The following is a 23,924-nucleotide window of genomic DNA, read 5'->3' as shown; positions in this document are numbered from 1 at the left end:
CCATGAAAAGCTCGAATGCTTATTTCCAATGGGGTCCTTTGATGCATAGATGTTTGCGCTAGGGGGTCATTCATGTAGGAGGAAACCGGAGTACCCAGAGAAAATCCACGTGTCCGAGCGAGCGACCGCCATACCCTCTCACATACAACCACTGCCGATCACGGGGATCGAACTCGGGTCACAGCGGTGAGAAGCGAGAGCGCTACCTCTGCACTACCCGGACACACTTAAGTGCTTTACAACTGGTATGTACACATTAGACAGCATTTGAGTTAATTGGTAAATTAGATCGTTATAATGACCATATAATCTGCGAATTGCTGACTTTTAACGAGACTATTGATTGAAATCCCTGTAACATCAACTTTGTCAGCAGGTTGTCTATATTTTAAAATCTGATCATACACAGAACAAGCTCTTGCGTATCGAATCAGTTGAGAGACATATACGGGTGATAATGAATGTTTGTTTGTTTTAGGTCCCGTCGAGAATATGTTATATTGAGACATCACCAGCTGTAGGTGAAGCACCCAAAATTCAGTTTAGTGTTTACGACTGTATCAGTGAAGGTTCTTTACAAAAGAACGCCTGCCGCGACAAGGGACTTCTTTTATTAAGGTCATATCAGAAAGACCAGTGATTCTCATTTTAAATACTACAGAACCGAGCATTTGGCGAAGGAGCAATCACTACCTATGTTTACGCCTTAGATTTCACGCGACCATGGTACGAGCGGGGCTCGAACTCTTGACCGCCCGGTTACCAAGCGAACGCTAGATACCACTGAGCTATAAAAACCTGTTACATAGGCTAAACTATAAAACCATCAGAGATCCATTGGCCATAACACTCACGTAATAATTGTTCAATGGACAGATCGGCTGCGGGTGTGACCGATTAACAGGGGATGTTAGGTACCTCTGATGCCCAGGGCTCCGGGTGTGACCGGTTAACAGGGGATGTTAGGTACCTCTGATGCCCAGGGCTCCGAGTGTGACCGGTTAACAGGGGATGTTAGGTACGTCTGATGCCCAGGGCTCCGTGTTTGTCCTACTCTTGATTTTGTATTCTTTATGGGATTCATGAGATTATGATCACTGATCGTTTTCTTCGATTTTTCATCAATCAAACAAGGCGTTAATTATTTTCAAAAAGTAGATTGTCCTTAGTTTTTCTGATTCAGGTTTTTCAACGTTAAAGAATAAAAGAATACTGAAAAAGGGAATCATGTACTGTATTTTCATTATATGGTTACCGCTCCTGGAAACCTTAGTAATTAGTCCAATAGTCATGAATTCCACGATCTTCATAACCCTACATATAATATTTTGTCCAAAATGACTGAAGTAAGCGTTACAATTTTACGAGATAAAATGTATAATAACTCTTTTACGTATTCAACTCTGCCATATACTCTGAACCCTGACGCGTGCTCAGGGAGAGGAAATTTCACAAGGTTTTGGTAGAGGACTACATGTTCTTCATAAACATGAATATACTATTATTCACAATACACAGGAGAAAAAGGAAAGAAGACGTTTTATGCTCGCCTTTAATACGAAATTTTGCAATTGAGGTATATTTTTTTTTAACCATGTACATATTATTTCTTCTCATTTCACAAAAATTAAACGAATCTTTAAGTATAAATATATATTCAAGATATACATTGTACTGTAAGTTCCAGCCCCACTCGTGCCATTGCCACATCAAACGTAACACATAAACATAGGTACTAGAGGTAGTGATTGCTCCTTCGCCAAACACTCGGCATCTAGAAGTGTCAATCGCAGGTCTTTCGGATATTACCTAAAAAACTCGGAGGTCCTGTGTCGCGGCAGGCATTGACACCTCACTGTTACGGCTGTAAGCGCTAAGCATAGGTTTAAATCTGTGGTATTTCGCCTGCAGCTTGTGATAGCTCGGTATGAGTGAACAATTCTAGACGGTATACGTAAAACAACCAACCAACCTAAACTGAACAAGCTAAATAGCGAGTGGCCTAATCAGAACATCTATTTCATCAAGATTTTCACTTCTCAAACCACATTACCTCTTCTTTCTTGTAGATATATGGCTCTTTGTTCCGCCCATAAAACTTCACAGCGTCCATCGGGTTTCTGTCTTTATCTCCATAATTCAAAACTAATTTCTTGCCATGAAATTACAATTAAAGATATTCAATGTAAAATGAAAGGATAATGAACAATGCTGAAGGATTTAAATCAAAATAAATGTTAATTGTTTAATAATGAGGAAAATGAAATAGTTGAAATTCACATGGCAGGTAAAAGATTAGAAGCTGACTTTTGCTGACTTTTTCGTTTTACACTTGAGACGTTTTTGAAGAGTTATATGCCCTTCGTAAAAATAAGAAAATACTAATTTTCTAAATATATGTATGGCGATCAATCTCATAACTCCTCTGAGCAATACATAATAGATATTTGGGCAAACACGGACCCCTGGACACACCAGAGGTGGGATCAGGTGCCTAGGAGGAGTAAGCATCCCCTGTTGACCGGTCACACCCGCCGTGAGCCTTATATCCTGATCGTGTAAAACGTTGCTTTATTCGATAATCTTGTGATGTATGTTCAATATCTTGTGATGTATGTTCAATATCTTGTGATGTATATTCTATAGCTTGTGATGTACATGTATATTCTATAATCTTGTGATGTATGTTCGATAATCTTGTGATGTACATTCTATATCTTGTGATGCACGTGCTGCAGTACTTTGGCCTTTACAGAGAATTACTCCTAAATCAATTATAAAGAAACTGAATTGAAAGTCTAAAACGAATATTGGAATGATTAAAGTGGTTATAAATCAACCAATTATAAGACACGTTTTTATTACTATTGATAATGCATAGGAAATCGGATACTCATTCTGCGTCAGTCTAATCAAAATTAGATGTTAGATCCGCTCCCATATGCCAGCATATCTAACAATTCGATTGATTCTGTATTAACCTGTATTTCAAACATGTCCCTCTCATCTTGGTTTAAATCTCTCCTTAGCCTCTCTTCCATCCATTGTTTAACATCCTTTTCATCCTGTAATAGAACATACGTGTGTGTATAAACTCTATACATGTGCATATATATATGCTGCATCAAATAGCCGAAAACACTATATTTATGAAAGTCAGATTTACATACAGGGGCAGATCCAGAATTTGTGGTTACGGGGGCGCCACTTTATGAGACAGGGACTTTAGGGACCGACTTGAGGTCCCCAGTGGGTCCAGGGCAAATCCCTGATGGGGGCCTAGGGGCGAAGCCCCAGGAAGCTTCTGGGTTTTACAGATTTTATAGGGCTTGAAATATGTCTCCTATTTAGTCATTTGTACTATTTTTTATCATTTTCAATAATGTGAAATGAATAAAATAAGGCAAATTTTAAGAGTTGGAAAAAAAGTTCTCCCAATAAAGTAATGTGTTTTATCGTTTTATAACTTGTTTTATTGTTTAGTACATGTTTCCAAACAAGATACCACGACTATCTTAAATTTAGGGGGGGGGGGGGGCGGCTGCACCCCCTTCAACCCGCCACTGATATACACATGTAACAGATACAAAGTCATTACTATAAAGACATGAATAAATACATCAAGACACGAGGTCACCGAATGAATGAATCAATCAAATTTGAAATCACAAAACATTTTTGAAATCAACAACATTGAAACGTATGACTTTTCAACATAGACTGTTTGCCATTATAGACAGTTGCTTCGTCAACAAAAATGGAAAAAGGAAATATTCATATCTAGTAAACAGTTACTAAAAAATTACTTTGTTAAACATCACTCTGATTCAACGCAAAAGTTGATATTAAAAAGATGCCGGAGTTCCTCATTGACCATATCTTCGTAGTCTTCGGTAATCAGGTCTTCCAAGAGTGTTGGAACTCCCATGGGCATAAATTGTGCTCCTTTGTTACCTGACCTGTCTTTATGAGACAGAATGTATTCTGAAGCTTCTATGAAAAGTGAAGATAACAAACAGTGATCAATCTCATAACTTCCACAAGCAATACAAAATAGATAGTTGGGCAAACACGGACCCCTGAAAACACCAGAGGTGCGATCAGGTGCCTAGGAGGAGTAAGCATCCCATGTCGACCGGTTACACCCGCCGTGAGTCTTATATCCTGATCAGGTAAACGGAGTTATCCGTAGTCAAAATCAGTGCCAAGAACGGCCTAACATCGATATGAAACAAGTCAGACAGGATTTGACCCAATGGTAGGTTGTATTGACGAACTAAATCGTTATAACAACCATAGAATTTGCGAAATGCTGACTTCAATCTGATTCTATGTGAAAAGAATACATATGCTGCTAGGGCCTCCGTGGCCGAGTGGTTAGAGCATCGCGCTCAAAATCACACGACCTCACCTCTGGTCGGCGCGGGTTCGAATCCCGCTCGCGCCGGTATGTGAGAAAGTTTCCCAGTTTACCTTCGGAAAGTCGGTGGTCTATTTCCAGGTACATTGTATCTGAGTTTTCCCTTCCACCAATAAAAACTGGGCGCCACCAGATAATTAAAAAAATTGTTGAGTGTGGCGGAAAACAGTAAAACAATAAATGGCCTTCAAGTAGACATTTTTACATATTAACAATAATAATTTTTATTCATATATCGATTCGATTTATCCCAGGTAACTCGACATAATGTAGACTACAGATTATTCCACACCTACTTCGTACCTAAATATTTCCTTGAACATAAATGTTAACGGGAAACTAACAACTCAACTTTATGACGAACGGGATGACTTCAGCTTCTCCATCGTCAACTTCCCATATTCATGTAGTAACATTCGATTATCACCTGTATGTGGTGTTTTTGATTATCAACTGACTCGATACTCAAGGGCTTGTTTTGCAAATGATCAGATTTTAAATCCAGCCAAGCTACTGATGAACAAGTTGATGGTACAGGGGTTTTAACAAGCAGTCTCGTTTAAAGTTAGCATTTCGTATATTCTATTGTAGTTATAACATAACGATCTCGTTCGTCAATACAACCTATCATTGGGTCAAATGCTATCTGACGTGTTCCATACCAATTGTTAGGTTGTTCTTTACACACTGACTTTGACTATGGATTACTCAATTTACCTGATCAAGACTTAAGGCTCACAATGGGTGTAAGCAGTCGACAGGTGATGCTTACACCTCCTAGGCGCCTGATTCCACCTCTCGTAAATCCAGGGTTCTGTGTTTACCCAACTATCAACTTTGTATTCGTAAAGGAGTTATGAGATCGAACATTGTTCATTGAATGTGAATAAGAAGGATTTATTATGTTGTTTTATGTAAGTACAATCTTACAAAACTGATCAAGTTTTAGAACTATGTAACGTGTTTAGTCTTTGTTTCTTTAGTAAAACAGGGCCCTAATTCCATCTCTGGTGTTTCCAATGGTTTGTTTGTCGTGCTCGCAATTCTTATTAGTTCCCTACCAACAAAGTCAATGGCGACTATAGGTTTGCAGCCCCCCCCCCCCCCCCCGTCTATCCATCAGCCCGGTAAATCAGTTTTCCAGACTTTTATTGTTGTGCTTGCATATTCTTATTTCATATTTGGTACATTGCTTTGTCATAACAAGTTACAGATCAAGTTCGAATTTCGTTTCGATCCGTTAATGTTTCACTAATTTATGGTCCTTAGACTTAAATCAAGAGTACCGCAAACGGTATCGTATACGCCCGTTAGACAGTGACATTCAACCTGGAAGCAATTGTGCCATCTGAATAGAAAAACCTTAATTAAAGTGAGTCATGGTGCACCAATCCATCTGACATGTGAACTGATTATGTATTTCTCCGAGAGGGAGGCTTAAAGAAAATGTTGGTGCAATATATACTTACTAATCATGAGGGAGATATTGTGACCAAATTTCAAAGTTGTAGATGCATCCGTTACGGAAAAAAGTCCGGAAAACATGACCCCGGACGGACGGACGGACAGACGCACGGACAAGGTCATAACATAATACGTCACGTCTAATGACGGGCGTATAAAATAGCATGAATTGTCAGTTTTCCGGACTTTATTGTTGTGCTTGCAGATATTCATTTGATATGTTGTACATTGCTTTGCCATAACCAGTTAAAGATGCAGTTCGAATTTCGTCTCGGTCCGTTGATTTTTCACTAAGTTATGGCCCATATACTTTGAAAACTAGCATGAATTATCAGATTCAAGATTTGTTTTTGTTGTGCTTCCAGATTTTCAATTGATGTTTGGTATTTTATTTTGCCATAACATGTTACAGATCAAGTTTTAAATTTGTGATTTGTCGATGGGTTACGGCCCTTGGACTTAATTATGCGTTTTCGGGACTATTTTGTTGTTGTGCTTGCAGATATTCATTTGATAATTTTTGTTCGCCTGTACACAGTTGATAAGAACTAGTTTAAAGTTTACATCACCGATTCTAATTTCTGTAGATAACAGTACTACACCCATTCAAACAATTAGTATAGTAATACAACAATGTACCTAAATTATTCATGATCATCTACATTTCAGAGTTAATTGAATTGGTTAAAGACCTAAACTTAATCATCAATATGTCTTTTTTTCCTGGTCTAGTCTTTGTACCTGAACAGTAGATGATTTCCAACTGGGGGATCCGGGATAAAATAGGTCCTCGGTACCCCTTGCTTGTCGTAAGAGGCGACTAAATGGGGCGGTCCTTCGGATGAGACCGGAAAAACCGAGGTCCCATGTCACAGCAGGTGTGGCGAGATAAAGATCCCTCCCTGCTCAAAGGCCATAGGCGCCGAGCATAGGCCGACATATTCTCGAGAGAGACGTTAAACAATATCCAATCAATCCTATCCTTGTTCCCCAGTTTTCCCCGTTACCATGTCCTATATAATGAACTTCGAATATTGTTGTGGTCCAATGTTTACGACCGTTAGGACGAAGATATGTATTGCCATGCAATACTCTCAGAATACTTATTCTTTATAGAATAAATTAGATTGGTAATTGTTCTTCACCATTTCACTAACAGAAATGTATCAAGACACAGGTCACTAAAGAAACGTATACAGATCACTAAAAGACTTGTATCAAGACAGAAAACCACTACATGAAATGTATACAGATCACTAAAAGACTTGTATCAAGACAGAAAACCACTACATGAAATGTATCAAGACACAGGTCACTAAAGAAATGTATACATATCACTAAAAGACTTGTATCAAGACAGAAAACCACTACATGAAATGTATCAAGACACAGGTCACTAAAGAAACGTATACAGATCACTAAAAGACTTGTATCAAGACAGAAAACCACTACATGAAATGTATCAAGACACAGGTCACTAAAGAAACGTATACAGATCACTAAAAGACTTGTATCAAGACAGAAAATCACTACATGAAACGTATACAGATCACTAAAAGACTTGTATCAAGACAGAAAACCACTACATGAAATGTATCAAGACACAGGTCACTAAAGAAATGTATACATATCACTAAAAGACTTGTATCAAGACAGAAAACCACTACATGAAATGTATCAAGACACAGGTCACTAAAGAAACGTATACAGATCACTAAAAGACTTGTATCAAGACAGAAAATCACTACATGAAACGTATACAGATCACTAAAAGACTTGTATCAAGACAGAAAACCACTACATGAAATGTATACAGATCACTAAAAGACTTGTATCAAGACAGAAAACCACTACATGAAATGTATCAAGACACAGGTCACTAAAGAAACGTATACATATCACTAAAAGACTTGTATCAAGACAGAAAACCACTACATGAAATGTATACAGATCACTAAAAGACTTGTATCAAGACAGAAAACCACTACATGAAATGTATCAAGACACAGGTCACTAAAGAAACGTATACAGATCACTAAAAGACTTGTATCAAGACAGAAAACCACTACATGAAATGTATACAGATCACTAAAAGACTTGTATCAAGACAGAAAACCACTACATGAAATGTATCAAGACACAGGTCACTAAAGAAACGTATACAGATCACTAAAAGACTTGTATCAAGACAGAAAACCACTACATGAAATGTATCAAGACACAGGTCACTAAAGAAACGTATACATATCACTAAAAGACTTGTATCAAGACAGAAAACCACTACATGAAACGTATACAGATCACTAAAAGACTTGTATCAAGACAGAAAACCACTACATGAAATGTATACAGATCACTAAAAGACTTGTATCAAGACAGAAAACCACTACATGAAATGTATCAAGACACAGGTCACTAAAGAAACGTATACAGATCACTAAAAGACTTGTATCAAGACAGAAAATCACTACATGAAATGTATCAAGACACAGGTCACTAAAGAAACGTATACATATCACTAAAAGACTTGTATCAAGACAGAAAATCACTACATGAAATGTATACAGATCACTAAAAGACTTGTATCAAGACAGAAAACCACTACATGAAATGTATCAAGACACAGGTCACTAAAGAAACGGATCAAGGTACGAGTTTATTTACAGAATAAAGCACACAATAGAACGGTTTGCCCAACTATCTATTTTGTATTGCTTACAGGAGTTATGAGATTGATTACTGTTCGTTATCTTCACCTTTCATCACTACTAATTTCTTCAGTTTTGTTGCACACCATGTACATGTATGTGGAATCATATAAAGTATTATCAAAGAAATGGAGTGTTTGATACTTAGAGTAGATCAATGAAATGTTTTCTCTTTGAATTTTATTCAAACAACGCGGTACACGCCTATTTCATAGACTGGTCGTCATCAATATTGTGTACGATTTTATCACCTAGTACATGCATTTCTGAGGTCACGCAAATCCTCCCAGCCAAATACTGTGGAGGGACGGATCCAGAAAAATTAATAAGGAATGCGACCCACGTTTGTACATTTTCTGCTACTCCCCTTTAGGGAGACAATGAAGATCCCAAAATAGTAAAATATATGACCTTATTATGTTAAAAATATTCAACCAAACCCCTTGCCCACTAAACCCATTCACTATTGTGTTATTCTTTTGTTGACTATTGAAGTTTCCAATACATGTATATTATTCCATATTGTTTGATCTGAGTAGCATATAGGTGTGATGTTAGGAACGTCTTGTAAATAAAAATTACCCCTGCCATTCTTTTCTCCACAAACTCGACCTTTTTCTCTCCGATCAGTTTGTACAAATCTCGAGTGAATATTCTGTCGAGAATCTTTTGAGCCTTTTTGATCTTTGCGTTGTCACCCGAGAGGGTCCTTATATGATGGAATACGTCATCCGTCACCCAGATGTATGCGTCCATATCATCAGTTGATTCTGACAACGTTAGGCCTCTATAATGCATAATATTTAATGTACATTTAATGGTCTTCTTTGACGATATGTTGATACTACAATATTTCAACCATTTGGTGGTATGTATTACTCATTAATCATTACCCGTTCTGTCTTGTCTGATTTGGCGGGAACAAGAGATACTCATCGGCATTCCAAAGGGCGTCTGCAATCCTGAATAAAAAGAATCCCAAAGAATTGAAAATTTTGATACGCATGCTCGATGAGGCACATCGATATCATAAAATAATCAAATAACGTTAGTGGTGGTAGATTGTTTCAATCGGTGAGGCGGATAGCCGTTTTCATATTTTGTACGGTTTTATTATTGCCAATCACATTACATGTACATGCAAGGTGAAGATAACGAACAGTGATCAATCTCATAACTCCTACAAGCAATACAAAATAGAGAGTTAGGTAAACACGAACCTCTGGACATACCAGAGGTGGGATCAAGTGCCTAGAAGGGTAAGCATCCCCTGTCGACCGATCACACCCGCCGTGAGCCCTTTATCTTAATAAGGTAAACTGAGTTATCCGTAAGCAAAAGCAGTGTGTATATATGATCTGGGTATTAGAAACGAAAGGGTTATATAAATATGATATGAATACGAGCAAAGGCACTCAAACTTATTCATTTGTTTATTATACCAACGAATTGCGGAGGGTATAACGTGTTTGACCCGTGCGTCAGTCCTGTTCTTGTCAGCACAACTCCTATGATACCACTCAAAAGCATTTCATGAAACTTCTTAGGTGATAAGGACTTACTAACTACTGTGTAGATGAAAATATTTGCAAGAAATTATGATTGAATTATTTCTTTGGAGTCATGCTCCCCTAGAAAAGAAGATGCTTGTCCTCTGTCAGTCCTATTTTTGTCAGTGTAACCCCTCTGAAACCACTAAACAAAAGTTCAGGAAACTTTGTAGTGAATAAGGACATATTTGGAGAAAATTCTTAATCGATTTCTGGCCAATATTAGATATAATACTAGAACAGTTAATCAGCACAACTCCTCTGAAACCACTAAACAAAAGTTCAGGAAACTTTGTAGCGAATAAGGACATATTTGCAGAAAATTCTTAATAGATTTCTGGCAAATATTAGATATAATATTAGAACAGTTATCAGCGCAACTCCTCTGAAACCACCGAACAGAACCTAATGTAACCTTTGCATTTGATATGGACATACTGTGTAGATGCTCACATTCAAAAGAATTGCAGATTTGATTTATTTCTTGGGGTTATGTACCTTTTGAAATTAGAAATCAGTCCTGTTCTTGGTAGCGGAATTCATCTAAAACCGCTTAACGTCCATGAAAGTTTGTACTCAATAAGGTCATATTTGCAGGGGAATTCTTATTCGATTTATAGGCCATTTAAGTCACCTGTTGCAATTGGTCAGCGTCAGTCGTGCGTTAACAATTGAACATTTTACTTCTACATAACTACTACTCCAATTATTTTCTTTGGTAATGAAAATGATCATATACAACAGAAAGCCCTCTACCAATATTCTAAAATTTATGATCCTCGGAGTAGAGGTTCTTACTCCAGGACTAGCTGCAGAACTGTAGCTTCTGAAAAAATATTTTGACATAACAGAGAGCTACAGAGCCACCCCTTATAAAAACCTTCGAGTTTTCAGGTCGTATGGGGCTTTAATGAATATTTGAAGGTATGTTTAAACACAAGTATAGTAGGAAAATATGTTAAGAATTTTTTGATATTAAATTTATGAGACAGCAACTCAAGAATACAACGATATAAGGCCTCAACCGTGCGCAGCTTTTTGTGCGCCGTAAATCGAAGGTTTTTATAAGGGGTGGCTCTGTAGCTCTCTGTTATGTCAAAATATTTTTTCAGAGAGCTACAGTTCTGCATCCATCTGTTTCTTGAATCTGGCCAGGTACAATATTTCTTTTGTCTGTAAGTTTGTTATCCGGATGACCTCACACCTGTCTGGGTGGAAATTTATCATCCAGTCCACCTCTCATTAGTGCAACTTCCATAGGTCTTCTTGCAGTGATCTGTGTTGATGGTACGATATAGCATACCATCATCCGCAAATAGTCTAGATGTCGAATTGACTTTGGGTGGTAGATTGTCAATGTATGCTAGGAACAATAGGGGGCCCAAGGACAGTGCCTTGGGGTATTCCTGAGGTAACTTTGGTTGGTTAAGATATTTCTCTATCGACGACGACTGTGTTCTTACTATTGTGTTATCCATTCCACGGTCTTTCCACACACACTCTTGTGGTATAGTATCATTGCAAGTCTGTCATGAAGGACCTTATCAAAGGCTTTACTGAAATCCAGCAGGATGGCATCGATTTGTACCCTGTTGATGAGCTGGCTCTGGCAGGAACGTCGTTTCCTGAATCCATGTTGCTCATCTGATAAGATGTTATGTCTCTTTAAGGTGGTTAATGAGTTCACAATGTCTAATATGCTCAGGCAATTTGCAACAGACTGAAATTAACGACACTGAGCGGTAATTAGAAGAAACATAGATTGCTCTGTTTCCTTTCTTGAAGAGCGGGATGAAAACCCTGATCTCCAGTCATTTGGCTCTATGCCTTGCGTTGTTCTTGACACACAGATTCTGAATACGGATAACTCTGTTTTCCTAATGAAGATCAAGATATAGGGCTCATGGCGGGTGTGTCTGGTCGACAGTGGATGCCACAGACCTCTGGTGTGCGCAGGGGTCCGTGTTTGATAAGCTCTCTGTTTTGTATTGCTTATGGGAGTTCCGAGATTGATCACTATTTGTTATCTTCGTTTTTCATTGGGGCCTGAATGATGAGGGACAGTGTTGGAGTTTATCTATGTTTATACATGATTCCTGGATCACAACCAATAATGCTTTCTATTTTAGTTAACAGAGACAAAATGCATGTACTTGTACATAGATGAAACGTCACATAATTACTTGTACGGTGTATTTTCTGATTAAAAACAAGCATACGTAGACACACTAGAAGACTCTCACTTTCTGTTTACTGTAGTTCAACTATATCATATGACGTGCGGACTATCGTGTTGTGTTGGTTGTGAAAATCAAGGAGTCCGTGGTAAAAAGGTCACCCGCTTTAGTTTATGTTCTTTGATATTATAAACTTAAAGAAGCTACATTTGGTAAGCTACTTACATAGCTTCGATGGCCCTGGTCACGGGATGTTGGTAGGCTTTGCGATGAAGGGTATACCGAGTGAAAAACATGTCAAATATGTTCAAATATTCCTAGAATGAACAGACAAATGTTCGTTCACCACATTAAGTTTGTTATAATCTAATCCGAATTGCATGTATTATTATCACCACCATCGTTTTACAAAATAGAGTTTTAACCAAATGTCTTCTCTTTAAGTACTTTTATGTATGGAGGTATTGATTGACAAAATAATATGTCTACGTACCGATTTTGGAAAGCTGATATGAATCTTCTCACCATGTTCTACCACTCTGGCTAATTTGATGCTTCGCTCCACCTGGAAATTGTGATGAAGTCCCAACATATGACAGTCTCTGGCAAAGTAGTCCCATTTGTCTACGTCTATCTTGTTCACGTCATTGGAAACTATCTGTATGGAATTCATTGGCTTTCAATGCGATGGATGACAGGTTATTCATATAACTACGGCTGGTAGTAATTAGCTCTTACCTCGTAAAGAAAACGTTTGTCAAGTCTTTCTGTGTAACCATCTTTCGGTCTCTATGCAGTGAAAAAAATTAAAGCAGTGAATAAATAGGTTGTGGATTGATTACAGAGTGCATGTCATGTATACAATTGTGCGTCAATGTTTCTATCTGGTGATGGTGACTTAATCTATTGACTGAATTGCAGAACGTGCATCCGGATTATAGAATAGTGAAGGGCGGGTTGGCATCCCTCTAATACGGTACTTTGTGTAATCAACCACACTCACAACTTTAACTTGACATTCCTCAAACTTTGTACAATTCTTATGGCTACATTGCAGATGTGCATGTGTCTTTTTAAATCTGATCAGACATTTTTCGAAAAGTTTACATGTAGTTGAACTTTATCATTTTGTAAGCATGTCTTGAATAGACGGTACCTGTTGTGTGTAATCAACTCCTCTTGATATTTTTCAAACTTAGTACAGTTGTTATGGGCACATTGAAGACGTCCATGGTTGTTTTCAAAGTGATCAGAATTTTTTCGAAAAAATTGCGTGTAGTTGAACTTTGTAATTTTTTGTCTTGAATAGACGATACCTATTCTGTGTAAGCAACACCTCTCACACCTCTAACTTGACATTCCTCAAACTTTGTACAGTTGTTATGGACGTATCGAAGATGTGCACGGGTCTTTTTAAAAGTGATCAGACATTTTCCGAAAAAAATACGTGCAGTTGAACTTTGTCATTTTTAAGCATGTATGGAATAGACTGTACCTATTTTGTAATTAACTCCTTTTACAGCATTTATTTGACATCCTTCAGACCTTGTACAGATGTTACGAAAGCATTAAAGTGTGCATGTGGCTTTTTGAGAAATGATCGGACATTGTTCGAAAAATTTACATATACATGGTACCTACTTTGTGTAACAAACTCCTCTAAAACATATTTCAACGCAACCCGGTCATTTCTGCTCTTGAATCAAATCTTAATCACTTACATTGTATCTGGTTGTCTTTACAAACAAACAAAGCAATGCTATTATCTCGGTTACTCTTTTTACAGCTATTAAAATCATGCTGATATGTGTGTTAGAATCCGAATTGATATCAAAACTCAAACACGCATCCATTTAAAGAAGTTATGATGGGACGTGGTCAAAGATCAACATTTAAAAATAAAAATATCAATATGCATGAAATGTTTTTAAAAAACCGTGGATCACATTTGGAATATCTCGTTCAGTAATATTTGAAGACCACGGATTCGAAATGAACATATTTTATTGATCAATGTTTATCTGAGTTTTTGTTTCAGGTGATATATCGTGCCACAGTATCTTAAGAGCATTGACTGCGCTTGAGTTATATAAGAAAGCAGAAAAATACGTCCAGCACCCTGTATTTTATCACAAACTCTTCAAGAAAGTATCGTGTTTACAGATTTCCCCTTTGCTAACCGATGAACCATCAGTGCATTTTGACGAATGTAGAGATCGGTGGTCTGTGGTGTTAAAAGAAGAATTAGCATGCAATGAATTTTGGTGGTTATTTTTGATCCGTATTCTTGTTATGAGCAGTGTTTTGAAACCTTACATCCAAATGTAATTACAGGCATACACCCATTTTCCTTACAGAATATTCAATCCTTCACTTAGGGCAGTTATGTTTATTTAAAAGTGTTCATTGCAATTTTCATGCCTTACATAAATATATCATTGGGTCAAATGCTGATTGCCAGTCTTGGCGCAATGATTATGACTACGAATTACTCCGTTTATCTGTTCAAGACATAAGACTCACGGCGAGTGTGACTGGTCGACAGGGGATGCTTACTCCTCTAGGTACCTGATTCCATCTCTGGTATATCCAGGAATCATTGTTTGCCCAACTCTCTATTTTGTATTGCCTTTAGGAATTTTATATGTTATCATCATCTTTCATGTATGAACATTATACAGTTAAAACCATTATTGTTTGTCGATTGTGCTGTTAATATACAAAGTTATATGAATGATCATGATAGCAAATGTCGAAAGATTCGCGCACGAAAAAATCTTAATGTGTACTTAATATACCAACGTACCAGGCACGTAGAATCAGAGGACTGCCCCTTCGCTTTTTTGACAACGTTTATATTCCGTTCTTTACACGTGCAAAGTAAGATATATTGGCTGATTGGCTCCCACTCCACTGTTTTTGGTAGTAGACATATGAACTGATGAATTGACGGACGAACAGACCCCCTTCCTCCCTCTCCCCAATTTAGGAATTTGAAGTTTGATCAAAAAAGAATTTTAGAGGACAGTTTCTCTGACTGTTATGAGATTAATCACTGTTCGTTATCTTCACCTTGCACTGTCCCTACACCTTTGAAAAAACGATACTACGTGTCTGTGTACTATTCTAAATCCTTCAAAAATAATCACGCAGCAGTACGAAAGGTGAAGATAACTAACAATGAGTGATCAATCCCATAACTCCTATTAAATTCAATGAATATTAATTCTATAACCTGGCACCTATCGGCTTCCATAATATTTAGTATTTCTTCATTTAGGGCGGTTATTTTCAAAGAAATGTATCAAATGTTGTGTGCATCTTGTAAGATCCTCTAACATGTATGTCAAATACCATTCCATTCTCAATGACTATGCACATGTAGCATGTGACAGCGTGGCGAGAATTCCATCCTCATCAAAAGTATGGTTTTTTTTTTTACTTGTTCAGATGGTCTATAATTGCGCTAGCCACACGCTGCTAGGAGATGTGGTTCCTCAAACCCGAGTGAGGACGGAATTAAGTTCCCAAATAAAGTGAATTTCTCTGTGCTTTATATTTAGTATTTCTCCCATTAGCGCAGTGTTTATTACAATCTTTGCCTTATTAGCTCACCAAAACGACTGTGCGGAGAACTATTTTCATGACCCCGGTGTCGGCGTCACACTCCAAGGAAAAAACTTTAACCTGGGCTGTATCTATTTGAGCAAAGGTTTTAATATTTTACATATAGATGTCTCATGAAGAGAGATTTCGTTTGGTACCAAGACTTTTAACCTCTTGATCTTGGACTTTGACCTACTTTTCAAAACCACGAACCTGCGCTACATCTTTTTAACAAAGGAAGATAGGGATCTGATATTTCACATATAGATGGCTCATAGAGACCTTCTGCTTTTGGTACAAAGACTTTTCAGCGTGTGACCTTGGACGTTTACTAGCTTTTTAAAACGATTATCCTGGGCTTTATCCTTTAAACCTACAGATGCTTCATGAAGAGACCTGTTTCTATACCAAGATGTTTGACCTAATAAAATTGGCCTTGAATTTTGAGCTACTTTTCAAAAACTTTAACCTGGGCTATATCTATGTAACCAAGGGTGATAGGGCTTTCATATTTCACATAAAGATACCTCATGACCACCTTTTATTTGTTATTAATACTTCTGACCTTATGCCCTTTACTGCGAACGTTGGCCTTTTTCAAAACTGTTAACTTGGCCTATATCTTTTGAACAAAGGGGCATATGGCTTTGATATATTTTGTAGAGATTGTTCTTGGGCAGACAGTTCTTTGGGTACCAAGATGTTTGACCTAATGAAATTTGTGTTGAACTTTGAGATACGCTTAAAAAAAATATCCTTGATTATATCTTTTGAACTAAGGGCAATATGGCTTTGATATTTCACATATAGATGCCTATAAACAAAGGATTTATTTTGGAACCAGAACTTTGACATAGTGACCTTCGACTGACATACTTTTCAAAAACACTGGCTATTTCTTTTGAGCTAAGGTGGATAGATTGATTGGTTGAATATTATTTAACGTCCCTCTTGGGAATTTTTCACTCATATGGAGACAACCCAAGATGGACAGGGATTTGATATTTCACATATAGATGTCTCATGACAAGGCCTTTTGTTTGGTATCAAAACTTCTGACCTAGAGACCTTAAACCTTTACATACCTTTCAATATTCTATTATCTAGCCTAAATGCTTTGATTTATGGGAGATAGTGCATTGACATTTCATATTAAGAAGAAAACTTTCTTTTTGGTACTAAGACTTTTCAGCTAGTGACCTTGGACTTAATTATTAAAAAACTATAACCCGGGCTTTATCTTTTAAACCAAATTGGATATGGCTTTTGTATTTCACATATACATTGTAGATACCTAATGACTAGACCTTTTTCATTTGGTACCAATAATTTTGACCTCTTGACCTTTAGTTTAAATCTTGACCTATTTTTTTAAACTTTAACTATCGGTGATATTTTGATCCATTAGGAGTTGATATTTCAATTATTCATCATCAATTTTGAAGCATTATCAACACTAAATTCTGAGCTAACACTTAAATTAAAAACTTGTCAGAATTGCCTGCATTTATATTGTCATTTTAAAGAGTGTTTACCAATCACCTGAATAAATGGTATTAATCGATGTTTAGTAGAGTTATGCTTTCAGGCGAGCTATGTTGTCTTCTGACGACTCATGTATAAATATATTAAATGCAGTATCTTGTGTGATCCTCTTAAATTGAAGTCAAATAACTGTTTCCTATCTCCATTCACCAATGACCGTATAACGTGTGGCAGCATGATGAGAGTTTCATCCTTATCGAAAGAGAGTGTTAAGACTTGCCTTGATGATGAAGCGATCTAGTAATGAGAGTACCAAACCCCCGGATGCGTAACCCGGGCGCATTTTATCCAAAATTGAGCAGAGGAATAAATGTCTAGGCGTTGCGTGATTGGCTAATATCAAGAGCGAAATTATTTGGAATTGAACGAAATATCATAGAAGTTTAAATTAATTGTCAGGTTGAAAAATTATCCAAAAAAAAAATCGAGAAACGACTGAGGAAATTACCATGGTTGCGGTTGTGTTTGAAATGAAAGGTGTAATTCACTGCATATCGTTATATGTTGTTAAAAAGTACAAAAATGACCATTAAAAGCAACAGGAACCTGTATAATTTTTGTCGTTCCTTATTAGCACTTGGGATGAAGTTTCAAATGTTGACGGTCGTTTGTCTAAAATAAATATAGTTAATCAAATAATGCGAGGGCCAAGAATTAGTTTTGAGGTCTAAAGGAAATTTCCCTCTAGCGCGCTGGCCACACGCTGATAGGAGATTTCATTCCGCAGGCTGAGTTCAACTCCGGGTAGGGGCGGAATTTGGTATTTACTCTGATGGACACGTGATTCATAACAATTATTATGATATATTGTGATTTACTATGAAATATCACTTGTAGGATATCTAGGATAAATACCTTAGTTTCAAGATTCCATAATTCTTAGATGGGCAGCTACATTTAAAATTCTTCAACAATAGACTTAATAAATAATAATTCACTACATTTGGGTGATTTATGATGGTTAAAAAAATGGCTAAACACATTTAAAAAAAAAAATATGAAATGCAGTATTAAAAATTGTCACCAATAATAATTGATGACCATGCTTAATACTGCTTTTTTATATTTTTAAACTACATTTTATCACGTAATAATTTAATTCTTATTGTATCCTTGTCTCTGATTGGTCAAATGCATATTGAGGAACGCAAGTTATTTTTGTATAACCTGGTTTGGTATGAGGACACACTCCCTTGAAAACCAGATGCCGGAACTATTTTTTTCTCTCTCTAAATTTACATCGCAGCACTGTTTTCAGCCTTTTATGGAATAGAAAGTCAATGTGTACAATAAGATACTTCGGTTTGATACACATGTTGTTTTCTCGTAGTCAATATTAGCATCTACTTGTACGTAAATCACTGTTGTAAAACATCTTTCTCTGTATGTATGGTCGAATGATAGATTATAACAAGGATATTTTATTCAAATTAATGATTTGTCAAGTAAGCATTACCCAGTTCATTTTGAAATATATTTATCACTGGGAGAAAGGGGGGGGGGGGGGGGGGAGGTTGTTTCATTGCTTGATCTGTCTTTCAAATAAGCAAACAAAAATCCACAAGTCACATTTTATCACATGACGTCAGACACATTGACATGTGGGTCGCGATTTGTCACTTGCTTACCTGTTTTCTTGTGTCGGATTTAATATTAGCGACAACGGTGCATACAAGGGTAAGATTTCATGTAGTAAAAGTTTTCACAGAGTTAACAGCCGAAAATTATTGCATTTTCTGATATTACGAGTATAACCTGGTTTGGGCCAGTTTACGCTTTTTTATAATCGGCGAAGGGGCAAGTTATACGAGTATAACCTGGTTTTGGTCAGTTTACGCTTCGCTTATTATAAAAAAGCGTAAACTGACCCAAACCAGGTTATACTCGTATAACTTACCCCAGAATTAAAGTCATTCCTTAAGTAATTTAAATGAAGATGACGAAAATAATTTAGTATAATAAATACCTTTATAAGATCTTTGATGAATCTTACATCTTTAGGACCTAATCTTTCATCTTCAGGAACAAGAGATAAGTTGATTTTACGAAAAATTCGTTCCACCATATCTAGAGAAGCATCCTCATGCTGTAAAACAATATAACGGGGCACGTGCCATACAAAACACCACTTGCTGATGTTAACTACAATATATGATACATTTGTATATGTCATATATATAAAAAAAAAAGTTATGTCAAATATAATTCAGTTAAAAACAATTTGAGAAGTTGTCTGTGAAAGAGTTTACTCCTGACTTTAGCGGGAGCATCAAGTGTTCAAAATGGCGGAGAATGAAGAGAAATATTGAGTTTGAAATGTTAAATTATAACTTTTTGGGAATGTAAAGCAAGATTACCATGAAAAAGATTAATATATAACCAAACTTTAATTAACTGATATTTTGTTTTGATAGTTGATATAGATATTTGTAAGCATTGCTACATGTATATGTATGTTTTGATTGCAATGTATTGTGCACAGGGGTCGATCACTATCATAAGAAGTGTACGCGAAAGACTTCTCTTTTTTTCTTCTTTTCTTTTAGGATGTAATTATTTTCACCTTTGTCCTCCCCTATATTTCGTCTCCTATAGAATTTTCTCTTTATTTTGACACCAGGGTATCGTAACTACTCGGCTATTTCCGGAACCGCAGCCGCCTACGGAAAAGGACGAACGCGTTATCCGATTGGCCTGGGTTGTATGTGTGCCTATTAAGCGGAACCTATACCTGTCCAATTTTGATGTAGATGTAAATCCGGAAAAATGCTTTCATGAAAGTCCTCTGCTTGTCGCGGGGGGGCCTCCGTGGCCGAGTGGTTAGAGCATCACGCTCAAAATCACACGGCCTCTCACCTCTGTCGGCGCGGGTTCGAATCCCGCTCGCGCCGGTAAGTGAGAAAGTTTCCCAGTTTACTTTCGGAAGGTCGGTGGTCTCTTCCCAGATACATTGTATCTGGGTTCTCTCTTCCACCAATAAAAACTGGGCGCCACCATATAACTGAAAAATTGTTGAGTGTGGCGGAAAACATTAATCAATCAATCAATCTGCTTGTCGCGTATTTAAAGATCTATAGAATTGGACAGAAAGAAAACAGACATTTGTAATTTTCACAATCAATAGCTATAGAATATGACTTCCTCTTCCGAACTATGCCAAAATGTTATAAAACATGTACCCTCCCTTGACTCACAACGCAGGGGTTCACAATATCTGTTTTTGGTCATTACGCAATTTTACGATATGGCGGTGGAAAGGATATAGAAATAAATAAAAATAAAAATTGTCCTTCTCTCTGGAGATATGTTGTCACATATAAGCTCTCAGACAAACTTTTGGTGTCATTTTGAAAAGAAATGATATACAAAAGAATTCAAAGAATATAAAAACTCTGAGAATGTGAAATAAACGTTTGAGCAATATCATCATTTCACTTTTGTGTTTGAACTATTGGAAATGAGATATATATTACTTAATAATACTTGAAGTAACTCTTTAACTACAGGAAAGTCAAATGTATTATCATTAACAGAAAACAAAATGGCAGAAATTAACACCATTTTGTTTTTAATTTAAAAAAGTATCTTGTTTAACGTCCCTCTCAAGAATTCTTCACTCATATGGAGATGTCATCAAGACCGGCGAATGGTTTCAAATTTAGGCCTATGCTCGGCGCTTACGGCCATTGAGCAGTGAGAGTTCTTTGTCGTGGAAACACCTACTGTGACACGGGACATCCGTTTCTAATGTCATCTCCGTGACATTCACACCTGACGATGAGCGTTTGGCGATGGAACTGTCACTACCTGTTTAATCGACTTGGGTCTGTCGCGAAGTGAATTAAAAAGAAAACAAATCAGAGGCTCATTTACCTTAATGATCACCTACAGTGATCAGTATCAAACGCTGGGAAATGAGAAATAACAGTTTCATGTAGCCATCATGTAACTTTTCCACTGTATAGCTTATTGAAAAATCACAATTTGATGTGGCATTTTAAATCTAATAGAACAATGATTTTGAAATGGGATGAACGTATTGATTCTTCACCGAGACGTTGACTAATGCTTTACCCAGTGCATTTTATACCTCCCATTGTACTGTTGGTCTGGCTTTCCTGATGAATTTTAGATCAAACAGATGAGAGAATGCACCGTGTCCTGCGAAATAATAACAATATATTACACACTCTTATCCGACAGAGACAAGCACCAGTTGTTTGTGCATACAGAGCAATTACTGTCCGACCTGATTCTGTGTTATCTTTGAGAAAGGACCTCCCCACTTTAACCGTACTGTAACTTGTGGTTCCTTTTTACCATCCCTCTTTTCAAAGAAAAAAATATTTATCTATTACAGTTTTTGGTAAATATTTAACACTGATGTATCTCCAGTAAGTGTACAATCCCTTTCATCTGGAACATTTTATGATAAGGGTAGAAAACTAAGTTTTATATGGTCACCCTTAACCTGAAAACTACAGAATTACTACTCGAGGTGAATGCAGGCAAATGAGGTAGAAGGAACACATATAGTGTTTGCAGTTTTTTTCTATTGTTTCTATTTCATGAATTTCATCACCAGCACAAGGTTCTCCGGTCTTGCCTTTTGGATATAAATTTCTTTATTACAAAAATGACGTATGATAGAAAAAAGAGATCTGGACTACCTTGTGCTCGATAGAAACAAACTTTAATCTGTCATTCAATGAATATCAATAGAGCTTTGACAAAAACAGACAAATCCGATTTCAAAAGACGATATAGCTTTTAATGTTTAATACCTTATCAGTAAAATAAAATGCTAAATTTCTAAGTTAAGGTATAAGCAAACAGATTAGGGCATGATAAATTGCATAATTCAAACTTTGATATCTTATTAAATCATCAGGGGCCGCATGTCACAGCTAGAGCGGAGAGGTCCTTTACATGTATTTGACGCTCGCTGTGGATGTAAATTTCAATCATTTCAAACTGCAAGCGATTGAAAACCGTAAATTAAGTTATCATCCTAAAGTAACACAATAGCAAGACTGCATGGTATTGCGTGTAATCATACATTACCCAGGTCATGACAAAGTCCAGCCACTTCTAAACAAAGGATATCTTTGTTGTCTATTCCGAGGTCGGGTTGATTTTCCCGTAGCTCGGAACCCAGTTTCCCGGCCAGGTATGATGTTCTAACAAAAACAACCACAATACATATAAAGGAACACATCTCATCTAATCATGTTCAAAAGAAAGCATCCGTGAAAAAGGAATCATTTTAAACGCCCGTCAAAGACGGAGCGTATTGTGGTCAGACATCGTTCGTCTGTCCAGAACTTGAAAGGAAAACTGCAAAATAAACCGTATGCTCAAGGATCTTACAGCTTGGTAGATTTGGTCACCATGATGAGAGGAGGGTGACTATTGTTTTTAAGATCAAAGCCGTAGTATCCGTTAATAAAAAGCACTGTCGGCAGAATACAGACCGAACTTGGTACACATACTCCCCATGCCATGTGGAGGACGCCTTTTGTTCTCAAAGGTCAAGGTCGTAGTAGCACTTAAAAGGAAAAACTCTTAGGCAGGATACAGACCGAACCGTTGCGGCAAAGACCGTCAAACGTCGTACACCTACACCTTGTGCCAAGCAGAGGATGCTTATTGTTTCTCAAGATTAAAGGTCAAGGTCGTTGTATAACTTAGTAGAAAAATTGTGTTTTTGTTACAGATATAGGTATCGCAATGAAATTTAATCACAAGCTTCCTCTCGGGGGAATATAAGTTCAAGTTCTTACCTAATTTATAGGTAAAAGTAAGTCAAACAGTTTTCCAAATTTTTCCCCACTAAGAATACAGGTATTGCCTTGAAATTTTGTCACAACCTCCCTCTCAGAGAAATACTTAATCAGTTCACATTTCAACTTGATTGGTGCACCACGATCTTCTTAAGGATTAAAAATAGGTAAAATAGTTTTCTGGACTTTTTCTCATCATGAATATAAATATTGCACCGAAGGTCTAACGGGCATGTGTTGTACCGTTTGCGGTACTCTTCTTTGATTTCATAATTCCCCTTCGGTGTAGACACCAAAATTGACAATACTACTAAACTCAAGGGCAAACCTCTTTATTATCTATAAGCTATCGATGAAAAGAAATCACTTGATCTCAGAGATTATATAAAATAAAAGGAAGAAAGTATTAAACATTGAATTTTAGAAGATGCTTTACACATGTGAACATCCCACTATAGTTATTATGTTTACAGTGGAAAAACTGAGCAGCATTAATTAATGATATTACCCAATGGAGTGTTCGAATCTGTTGTGACATGCGCCTGGGTACACAAAGTAACATCCTCCCAACTGTTTGATAGACCTGAGTCGTTGAAATTCTGGCGTGTTGATGATCATACAGCATACCTCGGGTAGTTCGACTGGTCCCCACACCGAGTCATTAAAAATCT

The 23,924-nt window shown here is 37.0% G+C and overlaps 1 protein-coding gene across 6 annotated transcripts in view; it reads right to left on the bottom strand.

The window, feature by feature from the left end:
* The window catches only part of LOC125659550 (deoxynucleoside triphosphate triphosphohydrolase SAMHD1-like), a 45,876-nt gene that overhangs the window by 7,705 nt on the left and 14,247 nt on the right, over positions 1-23,924 (bottom strand). For 5 of the 6 annotated variants that reach the window (XR_008798429.1, XR_008798428.1, XM_056148572.1 and 2 more), the window contains exons 2-12: positions 23,762-23,922; positions 22,535-22,650; positions 21,561-21,631; positions 19,437-19,556; positions 13,058-13,108; positions 12,813-12,977; positions 12,545-12,636; positions 9,486-9,554; positions 9,175-9,379; positions 2,982-3,065; positions 2,054-2,152 (exon numbers count right to left, since the gene is read on the bottom strand). Coding sequence is in view for 4 of the 6 variants with exons in the window: in XM_056148572.1 (XP_056004547.1) it covers positions 2,054-2,152; positions 2,982-3,065; positions 9,175-9,379; positions 9,486-9,554; positions 12,545-12,636; positions 12,813-12,977; positions 13,058-13,108; positions 19,437-19,556; positions 21,561-21,631; positions 22,535-22,650; positions 23,762-23,922 (1,233 nt within the window). In the remaining 2 variants the exon portion in view is untranslated. The remainder of the gene's footprint in view (positions 1-2,053; positions 2,153-2,981; positions 3,066-9,174; positions 9,380-9,485; positions 9,555-12,544; positions 12,637-12,812; positions 12,978-13,057; positions 13,109-19,436; positions 19,557-21,560; positions 21,632-22,534; positions 22,651-23,761; positions 23,923-23,924) is intronic. The other variant, XM_056148573.1, reaches the window with a different exon arrangement.

Source organism: Ostrea edulis, chromosome 9 (genome assembly GCF_947568905.1).
Source record: "Ostrea edulis chromosome 9, xbOstEdul1.1, whole genome shotgun sequence".
Taxonomy (NCBI): domain Eukaryota; kingdom Metazoa; phylum Mollusca; class Bivalvia; order Ostreida; family Ostreidae; genus Ostrea; species Ostrea edulis.
The sequence above is the reverse complement of the archived record's forward strand: the minus strand, read 5'-3'. Positions and strand labels throughout refer to the sequence as shown.